General features: G+C 40.0%; 1 protein-coding gene across 1 annotated transcript in view; it reads right to left on the reverse strand.

Annotated features, from left to right (window-relative positions):
- Positions 1-573: 573 nt before the first annotated feature.
- Positions 574-14,832, reverse strand: part of LAMA3 (laminin subunit alpha 3) — a 241,196-nt gene continuing 226,937 nt past the window's right edge. Inside the window, exons 70-76 of the mRNA XM_049770908.1 lie at positions 11,511-11,694; positions 9,372-9,512; positions 5,183-5,342; positions 4,804-4,934; positions 2,843-2,936; positions 1,587-1,706; positions 574-863 (exon numbers count right to left, since the gene is read on the reverse strand). Of these exons, the coding sequence (XP_049626865.1) occupies positions 718-863; positions 1,587-1,706; positions 2,843-2,936; positions 4,804-4,934; positions 5,183-5,342; positions 9,372-9,512; positions 11,511-11,694 (976 nt within the window). The 3' untranslated portion in view covers positions 574-717. The remainder of the gene's footprint in view (positions 864-1,586; positions 1,707-2,842; positions 2,937-4,803; positions 4,935-5,182; positions 5,343-9,371; positions 9,513-11,510; positions 11,695-14,832) is intronic.

Raw genomic sequence — 14,832 nt, forward strand, 5'->3', positions numbered from 1 at the left:
TACCCCTCAGGCAATCCTTTTATTACCTACCAAAGACCCCTTCCAGAAATGGGCAAGTCTTACCATCAGGTAAGGTTACACAGGAAGATGGGAGTGAGGAGATGCCATTTTATGATGTATATTACCAATTTCACTGCCTGTTCCTTCAGGGCAGGACATATTCTTTTACCTGAGTGTGATTTCAACATTGACCACATATAATGCCTTCCCCATCCGTGCCGAAAGATTATTTGAAGAAAACATGGAGCAGATGAGACGTTGAACAGCACAAGAAGCAATATAATTAACAATGACCATCAAACTCATTTGTAGGCTAAAAACACATTCTAATTTAAAGAGTATGCTATATTTTATTTAACCCCATAAATTATCACCCCTTGACATATGTAAAACTTTTGTATTTTAAAGTGCTTTTAAAAACAGATGTTTAATAAATGGAAAATAATGTTCCCTAAAAGATATTACATTTTTAGTGGAAAAAATATTACCAAAAGCATGTGACAATTTGTTCATTATCATCAAGCAATGGAATTTTTATAATAAAATACATACACAGCACTGAATGCTGATATGATAGTTAGATGTGGTTGGAATTAGAAATTAGATTTGCAATGAAACCTATTTGATGGTGTCTTAAGTCAAGAACGATCCTGAGTGGGGAGAGGGAGGCATCTTGGACATCAGTGCTGGTGAGGAGAATTTTCTCACTCTTCCACATTAATGGTCAGGACAGCCATTCAGACTGACAGTCCCCTGGACTTCCATGGCCTCAGTGATAGGGACAGGAGTGTGGTTGACTTGAATGTTCTTCAGGCAGCCAGAAAATGATTTCCACACTGGGATCTTAAGGGTCTTCAAATTAGCTGAAAGAACGAAGAGGAGACATTCAATAGATGATTCATACTGTCCGGTGGATGTGTTTTATTTTGAAAAATAGGTTGATTTACTTTATAATAAAGGGAGTTTAAGCCATGCAATTATTTCCTTCCTTCCAGCAGGCATCCAATATACCACCTGTTCTAATAAATCGGCACTGAGGCTACCCTTGAGATTTTTCAAAAGAAGAGATTACATAGTTACATGGAAAGTAACTATGAACTCTAGTACCTTTTACATGTCAGGAAACCTTAGAATTAATGTCCAGATTATTTGGAGGGAGAAAAATGAAAATTGAAAATTCTTTTTCCAGATGAAATTCCAATTTTGAACATGACTCCATCTTTCCTGCCTGATTCTCCCATTCTGGCTCCACCATGCTTAATAATGTACCAGTCAAGTGCCATGGTTGGTGAGGACAGACCAATTTTTCAGCCCCTGGCTCCTGGCTTATTACAGATTTCTAAAGAAAAGTATTTTCCTTCAGGAGGTATGAATTAGAGCCTATGAAGAAGATGAAGCATCAGTAATAGGGCTAGGATTAACCCTGCAGTGAGCCTATTGTTGGCCAGAGAGTAATGTGCAGCTTCACTGTCTTCGCTGGCCAGTCAATGGTTCACCTGATAATAACCCACAAGATTATTGTTGGGATAAGATGAAAAGGCAAAATTGAAACAAGGAAATGTGAAAGCAAAAGTTGGACAGGTTACCTGGGACACCTCCAATGTGCAAGGGCTCCTGAGTGCTGACAGGTGGGAAGGGGAGTTGTCCTGCTGTGTAGCTGTTGTCTGAGTCCAGTTCCAGATGCAAGATGTGTTGTTTTATGGTAACTGCATGGAAAGAAAGATGGTGAGGGCTCCTACCCCAGGACAATACTCCCACATGTTTGTGTCTACACTACATAGTTTAGTGTAGACACTACTGGCTTCCTTTGTCTTTTCTTTAGATCTATCTATAGGAGTACCATTCACAGAATTTGGTCAGCCATAATATAACTTACTAGTAGCTGAATACAAGGTGGTATTTATATACTCCCACAGACACTATTGAGTTTAACTCTTAGCTCAATTGGTAAGCAAAGTATTATTGTTCTCATTTTTCAGGCAAGTTTTCAATCACTGAGGAGCTTGAGGACTGGGTTATGTAGTGAAAGAATTGGTATTCAAGTCTTGGTCTCCTGTCTCTAATGATCATACTTATTTTACATGCTGTTGGCTTCTTAGAAAATTGACTCTAAAGGCAGTCACTTTTAACCCTCAAAATAAAAGTTTTCTCATGTTAACAATCTTGGCTAATTGTGGAGAATTAACTTTTAAGTTATCTCAGAAAAGAAAAATACACTTTTTATACAATATACATAAGCTAATAGAGGCTCATATATTTTCAAACTAATATCCATTATTTATGAAATAGAAAATTCAGTTTGAAAGTCTATTTTCCATTCATCAGATTATCTGAATAGTTTGCATTAATGTTAAATATCTGTTACAAAAAGGTCCAACAGTGAATCTTAATATAATAAAAACAGCAAATACCGAAAACTTAGCATGTAGCATACACCATTAAGTCCTTTACATGAAATGCATAAAAACATTTTATTAAAGTGCAAATCCAATTTAATAATCACAACCCTGGGAGGTATAGACTATTATACCTTCCTTGTGCAGATGAGGAAACTGAAGGTCAAGAGCAATAAAAGTGATGATTCAAGGTCACACATATAAAAGCTGAAATCAGAGTTAATCTCTGTTTTCTTTGACTTTAGGGCCAAACTCTGAATAACAGTATTATATTACCTTGAAAATAATCAAAGTTTATCAGTTGTTTTTGGGAGAGAGATGGAAAGACTTGCTAACCTGGGAGAGTGATCTGGGTCAAGCATTATGGATCAGTGAAATGAGGCTTCATTGGAGATAGTCAAAATGGAAAGGGAGACACTGAATGGTCAGCAGGCTGACAGACATACCTGTCACGGAGTGCCACTGACCATCACACAGAGATTGTTTTGGTGTGACCGATGTTGAAATGCCACCAGCTTCACTCTCTACAGATGCTATGACCTGAAACACAAATGAATTTTCCTATTTCCTTTAGAAATATGGATGAAGACAACTTCCCTTGCTTTTTCCCTTTGGTTACCCTCAGCATTGAGTTTTTATCCCCCAGCATCAGATACTCACGGGCCAATGCTTATCAGAAAACTCTCTGATGCCTCCTTGCAGGCCAGCAGATTGTAAACTCCATGTCCTGTCTGGGCTATGGCCAATGGCAATGAGCCCTTTCTTTCTAATGAACCCTGACCTTTTCAAGCCCTACTCAGAGGCTACCAATGAGGCAAAGGAGCTTCCCGAGGTATTAGTAGGTGATAGTAACTCTATTTTGAAGGTCCTGTGAAATTTGGAAGGCAAATGTAGGCCTGCAGCTGTGGCAGAAGCCAGCCAATTATAATAATCCATGAACTATTGACTTATGGAGGGCTCTCATTCAAGGAGTTCAGTAAGCTAACTGATTGCATTAGGTAGGATCCTGTATTCCTATTCTCTGAGCCAGGATTCTCTAAGGAATGAATGAAGGTGAGTGAGATGAGAGGACTAAAATAAGCCTGTCTATAAATTATTTATATTTAATTTTCACTAGATAGACAGCATGGCTATTGTCAGGCAGTATATGAGATAAACAATGCTGTTGGCAGAAAGATTCCCCAGAGGAGCCCTTGACCCAAAGCCTGCTACTGAAGGGCAAACACAGGAGCAAGGTAGCCATTAGAATGAGGAATGTGGTCAGGATCCATACCCCTCTTGTCATTCCCCATCACCGCAAACCCCACTTCTGTGTCCTTATTGTCTCTTGCTGCAGTACATATGAGAGAAACAGACAGAGGGAGGATGATTCTAGAGAAAAACTCGACTGAAGGAACTAACAAGGCCTTCCCTAAGGATCCAGCCTCTCTCACAGTCCCTGGCCTCTCATCTGCAAAGGTTTTGGGATATCTTTTCTCTCTTTCATTTACTAAACCAGGGTAGGAAGATAGAGATAAAAGAAATGGCTGCAATAACCACTTTGGACTTAAGGCCTCCATGAAGGGAGGCTTCCTGGAGGAATTTGGTTTTAAAGTGAAGTTTTAAGAAGAAAAACTGTAAGCCTATTAGGTGGGGAAGATAACTATTGGCTACACTGTGAATAAGAGGCAGCCATGTAGTTTCCTTTGCTTCTGGGGCCAGAAAGCCTACTGAACTGAGTAAGTGGAGACTGAGGGAAAGCAGAAACAATTTAATGAACATAGGATCCAGGACACAAATATAGACAGCTAAGGGAGAATCTTTTCCATGTATTCAGGTGCATCTTGAAGTGACAAGGAAAAAGGTAAGAAGGGGACATGGAGCACTGACAGGATATATAGCTTCTCTCTCTTTTTTTTTAAAGAAACCTAAGAGGGATCACCCATATTTTATTTCTTTTTATTTTAACTATTTTAGGTTTTGGTCACATGCAGCTGTGCTCAGGACTTAATCCTGCCTCTGCACTCAAGGTTCACTCAGGGAACATGTAGGGTGCTAGGGATGGAACCCAGGTTGACTACGTGCGAGGCAAATACCCTACCTGCTGTACTATCACTCAGGCACCTCACCAGATTACTCATATTTTAAAAAGAAACAAACTGACTCTACAAGAGATGAAGTAACTTCCCACGGGCCCTAAAATTAAATGGTGGAGCTGAAAAACAGTTGAGTTTATTTGTATTTCCCCAGTTTTAAGAATGAAGAACAAAACCCCTGATTTCCAAACTTCGAGGAAATGTAGACTAGTTCTGCACTGGGGTTCTGAAATCCACAAAACCTCCTTTCATGATGTCTACCCTGACCTCCATGGTGGACTTGGTCCTCACGTAAATCCCATCCCTTCTACCAGACATCAGCCTACACGCACCTTTCCTGCCTCCATATACACACACAGGTGCTTCCCAGCTTGGGTCCCAATGAATACAAGAATTCCAGTGAGACTTCTTGGGCGAATGCTGAAGACAAGCTTAAATTCTGGCCCCAGGAACACGGAGTTAGCTTTTAAAAAGAAAAAAGATGTAAGTTCTTTAGACATTAAACAGAGGTCCCAAACTCACCACCTACCCCCTTTCCAGAAAACAAAAAAGGATTCAATGTCAGTGTCCCTGCTGGAAATGTTCTTCTGGAAGAGAACAGCAGTCTACACAGATCTTACTATCACACCCCATCATTCCAGCACCACAGGGGGCTCTATTGACCACTCTGGGGAAGCCTGCAAGACATTTGATGCTCCAACTGCTCCTTACCTAGAACCACTTGGCCTCCTTCCTGGGAGAAATAAATGCCCTTCTCCAAAGAGCCACCCAAGCAGGGAGACAGCCCAAAGCTTGCAGAAGGCTTATCCAGGGGTTTCAAATTGAGTTGGAAGTTCCTTAGGCATCCTACAAAGCTGTTTGCTGGGAGACCCTGGGAAAAAAAAACAGAAGAGAAAGTGAGTGTCAGCACCTACATACCTGGAATGGCTTGCTGAGGCAAGGAAGGGAGAGAGAACCTGTCCTTCCTCCTTCAAAGATTAAGGAAGGCCTGGGCCTTCTATTCAATTCCTTACCTGCAGAGAAACCTGGATACCCATGCCTGGTGGGTGGCCTTTTTCTAAAGGTCCACCATAACAATATTGTGTGTACTGAGGTGGGAGGGACATTAGTAAGTGCTAAAGAACAGGTGGGGGACTGGTCTTGGTCCCCAAGGAAAGCTACCACAGTAAGTTTCCACCTTTCAGATCACAGATCTCACTGTCTCTTTGCAGGTACAAACCACTTTAAGGAGTTTTCTGATTCTGTGTAAGGGGCAGCTGATAAAAAGAGACAGAAACCTTTCCCAAATAAGAAAGTGTCAAAAATTTCCCAATCTTGTTAGGTGCATTGCTGCCCTGCCAACACATGGTACTGTCATTAAAACAAGACATTAGGCACAGTCCAAGGGGTGCGTATGGGGCTCTAACTCTGTCAAAAGCTCCTGGAATGGGGGCATCTCATTTAGGGGTGTCAGGAATTCAGGAAAACCTAACCTCTGCAAGGATTGATCTAGCAGGTGCACTGGAGCAACTCTTGAGCACAGCCAGTATGTGGCCCTCAAGCCAAAAGGAGATAAATCACTTGTGTATGGCCACTTCTGCTGACCTTGATTCAATCTCTGACACTGCATATGGCCCCCAAAGCACTTCTAGAAATCACTCCTGATCATAGACCCAAAAATAGTTCCTGAATACTGCTGAGTCTTGCTCCCAAACAAATAAAAATTTCTAAGAAAACATTCACAAAAGTATCACCAGGCTTGCTCTTGTTCAGTATTCTCCCTTGAATACGTATTTTGAATCTCGCTTGCTTGTCTCTGTTTCGTTGCTTGCTTATTTCTACCCTGGAGAAGCCTGTGTTCTCTCTTGAATATGGACTTTGACCTCTTTCTCCCCTCACATCTTTCTAAATAGCTTTCAAGAAAATCTACCTTGATTCATTAAAAAAAAAAGTCTCATCAAATAAAATCTCTATAGACTCCCTTCTAAATGCTTTTAGGAGTTTGGACTCCTTCATAACAAATACAAGATATAATTGTAAGAGAATATATTAAAGATGCATCTGATATCAGTATCAATAATAAAGCCACAGATTTCCTCTTCCAGTAAAATTTTCAGTTTAATGTTTTTCATCTTCCATAATGTATCTGACGTCATCCAAGGCATCCACATGTTGAACCCCTACAGGGTGTTGTGATATTCAGGGGCAGGTGGCATTGGACTAGAGATTACCTGGTTTCTGAAATTATCCAGGAGGGGAAGCACATGTGGTTAAAAGAAGGCTACAAAGGAACATGTATTGTAAAGGAAGTTTACAATGAGGGCTGTGGATGTTCCCTTATAAAATCACCCCATGTACCGTGTTTCCAACACTAGTGAACAAGTCTAAAGTAGAGTTGCTGCATGAAATAATCCAGGTCAGGCCAAGGATGAAACACCTGTAGTCTGGTAATCTTCTATCTCATTTCAAGAGAAAGCTGCCTGCCAGACTGTTTTTACTAAGCACAGACACACCCCTCCACAAGTGGGAAAATATAAACTGAGTAATAGCAGGTCAGATTGATCAGGCTATCCTAAGCCTGTCCTGCCCAGATTTACATAGAAGACAATTTTTGTTTTGTGTGAAACCAAATTGTAAACAAACAGAGAAACCAGGAATGATCTTTGTTTTAGATAAAACAAGGTATAATCTAACAATCCCTAACATTATATTAGGGACATATTATCTAGACTACATAAATTATTATGTAATATAAACAATATAATACAATATAATTAATATAATATAATCAATGAATATAAATGTATTATATAAAATAAAATCATATAATAATTTTATAATATAATATACAATATATTAGGGAATATTATATCCCTGGCTCTGATAAATATAGGAACCAGCAACCTAGTTCTCAGTGCTGAAGCAATGCTTTGCATTTGAAAAATCTGAGTGCAATGCTTGACACCACCTGGTTCTGCTGAGCACTGCTGGTATAGCTCTGGTGGCCCCCAGAAACTACTGGGGATTAGCCATTAAAAAAAAAAAAGTAACTCGATCAAATTATGTCCTTGAATGGCTACCAGTTAATGATTTTCTGTGAGAGGAAGATAAGTACAGAGTTACAGAAAAAATAAAACTGACATTGAGGATGTTGTAATTATTCAAGTTGAAATCATGAATAATTATTATTGCATGTTTTATATATATAATGCCACATACCATTTGTGACATAGCAATATCATGAATTAATATTAGTTGTTACATAAAATGAATTAGTATTAGTATATAAAATATATTTCTATAGCTAAAGAATTTTATGTGAAAATGAAAAATAATGCTCTGGGGCTTTGGTTCAATCCTCAGTACAAAATTCTAGTGAGCCAGACTCTGGCCCCCAGAGTGTCCTCTCTGGTCAAGGCTGAGTCAGTTTGACCAGCTAATCCAGGTTAGTGGCAACGACTTCTTTTTGTTAAGTAAAAACAGATTTTATTTAGAAATTCCAAGGAAGGAAATGAAGAGGGGGGAAAAGGGAGAAACAAGCCAGAGAGAGAGAAGGAGAGAGAGGGATGAGAGGAGGGGAAGAGAGAGGAAAAAGGGGGGAAAGAGAAAGTGAGAGAGACAGAGAGAGAGACAGAGAGAGACAGAGAAAGAGACAGAGAGAGACAGAGAGAGAGACAGACAGAGAGAGAGAGAGAGAGAGAGAGAGAGAGAGAGAGAGAGAGAGAGAGAGAGAGAGAGAGAGAGAGAGCGGTGTGGGCTTCTCTAAAGGTAAAGAGAGTGCCCCAACACATAATCTAGCAGTAAAGTAGGGAAGTAAGAAGGTACAGGAGATCTCAAAAGGGCAACATGTGCTCAGGCACCATGTATCCAGGAAACACTTGTGCCAGCAATGACCTATTCTAATTATATCCTTTTCTGGCTCTGCCTTGAGTCTTGGATCTTCCTCCTCTACTGACAGCAAACACCATGCAGGTGAGCCTGTGCAATGCAGGTAGGCAGAGTTACAGTAGCACAAGAAGGATAGGGGGTGGGGGTAGTACCATTGAACTTAGAAAGAACCAGAACACAATTCTTCAGCTTGGGGACACATAAACACCTCTAATATTATATAATATAATTTCATGTTATATAATTTCTCAACCTGTTCCTGTTGTGGCCCTTTCTCAATCTTGTTTCCTTTCTGTGAGTTCCCTCCCCACACTGCTGCTACCTTCTAGCTCATCTGATCAGTCCCACTTAATGCAAATTTCATATGTGACCCTCTGGAATATCCTGGAAGCCCACAAGGGGCCATCTGGTGCCCTGTTGAAAAACATTGTATTTGGCCACTTGCCAGGCTCCTTTTTCTTCAAATGAGGAAAGTACAGGTCAGGAACACTTATATTTTCACACACATTTGTATGGGTTTTTACTCTTTATAGTAAAGGATATTGTATTACCATTTATAAAAAGGAGCAGAGATCTTTACAGAACAAATCTCAATTAAAAGGTAAGTGTCTGGGGTCGGAGAGATAGCATGGAGGTAAGGCGTTTGCCTTTCATGCAGGAGGTCATCGGCTCAAATCCCGGCGTCCCATATGGTCCCCCGTGCCTGCCAGGAGCAATTTCTGAGCCTGAAGCCAGGAATAACCCCTGAGCACTGCCGGGTGTGACCCCCCCCAAAAAAAAACCACAAAAAAAAAAAAGGTAAGTGACTGAGAGCAAACTATTAAGTAAATATCCAGATAAAAACAAAAGGGTGAAGGTTGTTGTGCAGTTGTTGAAGTTTGGAAATGTTTATCAAAACTCTCTGCCTCTGATTCCAAATCTATGTTTTTACCTTCTTGTAAGAGAAGTATTTTGAGAGATTATTAAAAATGTTATATATTATATTATAAGGCAAATAGTTGTTAATCTGCAACTAAAAAGCACAACCACTTACCTTTAGATTCCTTGCTGGAGGTGATCCCAGGTAGATTGGCGAGCTAAGGCTGACAGTGGAATTTCCAGGCAAAGTTCCCTCTCGGCTCTTTAGACCATCCACAACCAACTGCCCCCTTTCTCCATCTTGCCCAAACACCACCTTGAAAGGAAAGAAGAACATCATTTTCTTCCCTTCAGTGCTCTGTTTTATTAGTGGTCTCAGGACAGTGAAATCCAATGTCTTTCTGTTCCTTCAAGTAGCTTTAAAAAGTAATGAAACACATTCTTCTCCCTAGGATTTTCATCATAACCACCATTTTATGGAATTGTGTTAGACATTGAACAGAGAGAGCTTAAAAAGTGAACTGACAAAAGAGTGCACAACTAAATTATTAACTGATATAGTTGATCTTCAAATGTAAACAAAAGATAAACAGCTCTCTTGAAGAATCAGGACAGAAAAAATTAATATACATCCCACCATGCAACAACGAGTGTAGAATGATGTGTGTAGAGCTAAGTGGGTAGAGGGAATCACATATCCCTGGATTGGTGACTACCAGGGAAAGGGCAACTATTTCTAATAAAGGGAGTGAGTTCAGTAAAACTTTTTGCTAATGGAGATTCCTTGGGATCAGAAAGACAGTGTGACACATAAGGCATTAACTTTGCTTGAGGCAGATGCAGATTCAATCCCCAGCACCCCAAGCACCACCTACGAGTAAGCCTTGAGCACTACCAAGTGTGACCTCCAAACCAAAAAACTAACAAATAAGCAAAAATAAATCTTAATATCCTGGGCCCTAATGTTATCTACTATCTCATAGACAGTACATCTCAAATTATATATAGAGGTGCGAATTTTGTTCTCTAATATCAGAGAAAATGAGTCTGAAATTCTGATGGGCGATATAGTCACAGCATTATCGAAACAGAAGTCCCACTGAGTCCCAGTCAGAACTGTTCTATGGTCTAAATGCTCCCCTTATTTTAAGTTTTAGTAAAAGCCCCACTATTGCAGTACAAAACAGAGACTCTGGTATTAGTTTCTCTTTCACTTACGCACCATATAGGTTACCAGCCCCTTGGTTCTGCCATTCATCCATCTTCCCCAATGGCTCTTGAAGCCAAGGCAATAATATTCACCTGGTTACTCTACTTAATTTTTCACTGTTTTTCTATTATCTCTGACTAAAGTCAACTTTGAGAGGTTAAATATGTTAATGCAGTTCTCCCTTCTTAATATGACTCCTAAAAAACTTTAGGGACTTAAATAGGCCTACAAAGCTTTCCTAATCTGAGCCCCATCCCTTATCTTTTCTGTTGGGTTCCCATAGCTAAACTGTCTCTGCTCTTACAGATTCTCTCTGCCCTGAACACTCTCTGGTCAAGTCCATCTGTTATTCACTTAGAGAAGACTTTTCTTTATGACCTTCATTTAAAATGTCTTTTCCCCTGGCTGCTTCTCCACCTTGTTTCAGCCTTTTCTCAAAGCTTCGGATCAGTACTTGTCATTAGATTGACCTATTTTTGTTTATTGGCTCCAGTTTGGCAGTTCGTTAAATACAGTTTGGATGACAGAATATAATTTGAGTTCTAGTTCTCTCATCAAGAAAAAAAAAGTTCCTTTTGGTTTTAGATTGTATTTCTTCAGTCAGGGTCACATTCAATTAAGAACTGAGTGTTAGTGGTATGTGGATCTTTCATGATTGCTAAGGACATATTTTTCCAGGCTAGACATAGAAAAATTTTCCTCAAAAGAGAACTGATTCTAGAAACAGGGGTCAGAGTACGAAGAGCATTCAGAATGGGTAGGTAGGCAGCCAGGGTAACAATAAGAGGCCAGAAGCAGCTGTGCAGGCAAGTGACTTGGCATTTGGGGTGGCATTTAGGAAAACGTCCTCATCTGGCACTGGGGCTAGTTTTGGAGTCTTTGGTGCTGAAGGCCCCAAGAATTTTCCAATCTTCTCCACTCATACCTGAGGGTCAGGAAGAGGTGCTCAGAATTTATTCCTGGATCTGCTCTCAGGAGTAACTCCTAGAAAAACTTGGGGAATCATGCACAGTATTGGGGATCAAATCACTTTTGGTCACAGGCAAGGCAGGCACATTACCCCCCTGTGTTGTCTCTCAGCCCCCAAACATCTCCACTTTTTACCGTATGCCACTTTCCATCGTTGCATTTCTCTTTGCTTTTGAGCCTCATCTTTTTTCCCTCTGTGCCCCTCATGAAGACCAGCCGTCCTTTTGAAAGATAGAGAGCCACGTGGGTGTCTGTGGTGCCTGTGGAAAACACAAGTCCTCTCGGGGACACCGTCTGCACATCTACTGCAAACTGCCACCTATGGAGAGAAGGCAGGAGGCAGAGAAGGAAATGAGGGGTTCTGTTTCCGGAACCTCCAATTTTGGGAGGGAGGATGATAAGTAATGTCTTCAACCCTCTTTATTCAACAAATAAACAAAGGCAAGAGTTGATTAATGAGCCACTTCTCTGGGGAAAGTTCTTTTAAAGTTGAAAGTTCTTTTATATAATGTCCACTATATAATATAACTGGAGACTACTAGGATCCTTAGTGGCTAATTTACTAATGGAAAGAGAACCAGAACTAGGAAGGCAAAAAGATGATTTGCAGTAACAAATAACAAAGTGATTTAAACCTTACTGGTACCATCTTAACCAGAGTACAAGGAATATTCTAAATTGTGCAATGGTCTTTTAATTTGCAAAAGTGAAGCTATTTTCCCAATTAAATGTTCCATTTTACCACCCCAGCCTCTGGAACCACCACACTATTTCTGTTTCTATTTTCTTCCCTAAGTATCTCATGTGAATGAAATCATATAGAATTTGCCTTTTTGTTGCTGGCTTATTTGATGCAACAGCCTTTACTTTTCAAACCAAGTGAACATGCAATCTATTTTGTATGCACACTTGCAAGCAAAGGGAGGTTTTGGAAAGATGGGGGATAACTTGAATAACAAGAATTTAAAAAATAGAATTAGAATTAAGCATCAAGTTAGCATTGAATTTAATTTCTGTAAGACACACTTAACACAGAGGCAGAAATATAGATACTCTCCTACACTCCTACACTTTTACATGTTAGGACTCTAACACCCCACCTATGTTGGGACAATAATTAAATAAGAATATTACAGTAAAAGCAGAAAAAAGGCAAATATTAATTTAAATAGCCATTGGATAGCCTATGCAGATTAGACTAAGCAAGGTTTGCTTGCTCTGAAAGCTCACACCCCTCCTTCTCTCCCTCCCTCCATTCATTCATCCAACCTTCCTTCCATTTATCCAGCCATCAAACCATTATTTAATGAGTGTATAATAAGAATGCAATAATAAACGCTATATCCTTTGCATTATTTATGGTGCATGTGTGCACTGAGGGGTGCACTGAAAATGCAGTGGGAAAAGGAAGTGGGCGATAAGGGAACTCTCACACACTCCTTGTGGTTTGCATCAAAGTGCATACTACACAGAAGGTGAAACTGGGCTATCCTTTCAAAGCTGCACTCCAAGTGCCCAGTAGACAGTAGGCACTCAAGAAATCATTATTGCATTGAATTAAATAGTAAATGGGAAATTTGGAGCTAGAGACAGAAGTGGAGGAAAAAATAGTTTCTTTGCTTTGCTTTTTAATATTGTGAGGCTTAGTAGACATGGCGACACACTTTAATTCTCCAGATTAGTACATTTCCTTGAGGGTAACATTTCTCAAAATGAAAAGGAAATTTATGTTTGTTAAATTAAACCCACCAGATGGTGACGCTGCTCAATATTTCTCTGGGTGCATGGTGGTGCTGTGTGTGTGGTGTAAGTGTAGGTTTTGAGGATCTGGGTTAGCTAATTCAGAAGACTGTCAGAATTTACTTTAGGATTGAAATACATATGTGGGCTTGGTTATCAGACTTGACATTTGCTTTCCAGAATTCTTTCCTAAAGCAACTTTCTTTCAGAAAAGGCTTGCTGACTAACACCCCTAAAAAGTCAGCAGGAACTTCAAATCCTAGCATGTGAAAGTGTATCTATTACGCCTCTTTCTTGCTGGAATGTATATAGGTATGCAGAGTACAAAAATTCTCTTAAACATTAGTCAGAGAACAAAAATAGAGGTATTCTGTATTTTGATGGAGATGGAAGAAAATCTAGGATGAGAACATTAGCATATTTTAAATCTTAAAGCTTTCTGAAGATGTGCTGTTCTGATCGCTATATTATTTAGAACTCTAGTAATTAAAAATTGTGCTAAGGCTAAAGAAATGGTTCAAAGGGCTGGAGAGTATGCAGGAACCTCATATTCAAACCCTGGCATTGTACAGCTCCCTCGGTACTGCTGAGAGTGTGGACTGAGCCTGGTTTGGTGGGGCTAAAAATTATGTTCCCTATCAGGCTCTCCTCATGTATCCAGGAGTTATATATGGTTTTATTAAATATCTTTGTGTTTTTCTCTTATTATAAAACTTTATTTATGGGGCCGGAGAGATAGCATGGAGGTAAAGAGTTTGCCTTGCATACAGAAGGTCGGTGGTTCCAATCCCGGCATCCCATATGGTCCCCTGTGCCTGCCAGGGGTGATTTCTGAGCAGAGAGCCAGGAGGAACCCCTGAGCGCTGCCGGGTGTGACCCAAAAAAAACAAAAACAAAAACAAAAAAGTGTTAAAAAATAAAAGTTTATTTACTTGTTTATTTTTCACTTTTTATTTAAAAAACATACTTTTCAGGGCTGGAGAGAGATCAGGGATTAAGTCAATTTCCTTTCACATGGCCAAGTCAGATTCAATCCCCAACACCATATACTGTCCCCTGTGTACTGTCAGAAGTGATCCCTGAGCAGAGCCAGGAGTAAGACCTGCACATTGCCAGATCTAGGCCTCCCTCCCACTTAATAAATTTCTCAACCTGCAAAGACCAGAAAAGGATTCAGACTGTTCAGGCTTGCAGAGCTGCAATGCATGCTTGGTTTTGGTCTGTGGTACCAGAAGACATACCCCCAGCATGGAGTAACTCCTGATTACTTCTGGGTAATATCTGAAACCCAAAATTTAAATATGCTACTTTTCATTTATGACACATAAATATATAGTATGTAAAGTTACATGCTACATCTAGTGTGTAAAGTTACATACTACATATAATTCTGAAGTTAAACCATAAAAAGCATTGAATAACTCATCACATTAAGGTTCTGAAAGAGAGAGAGAAAGAGAGAGAGCCAAGCTCTCTCTAAGATGCTCAAGGGAAGAAGTTGGGGAGAAAAGTCTCAGAGGTCTAGGTAAGAAGATGCTATTCAAGCCTTTTTGAGGGGAGTGGGGGGGTAAGAAAAAGAGAGAGAGAAAAAGTGAGAGAGAAAAAAGATAGCAGTTGGCCTTGCCTTGCACACAGCCCCCCCACACAATTTCATCATTCTGGGTCCCATAGGAGTTATTGATGGCAAATCCAAGAGTATGCTCCAAGTACTGTTGGG

This window comes from Suncus etruscus, chromosome 3 (assembly GCF_024139225.1).
Source record: "Suncus etruscus isolate mSunEtr1 chromosome 3, mSunEtr1.pri.cur, whole genome shotgun sequence".
In the NCBI taxonomy this organism is placed as follows: Eukaryota; Metazoa; Chordata; class Mammalia; order Eulipotyphla; family Soricidae; genus Suncus; species Suncus etruscus.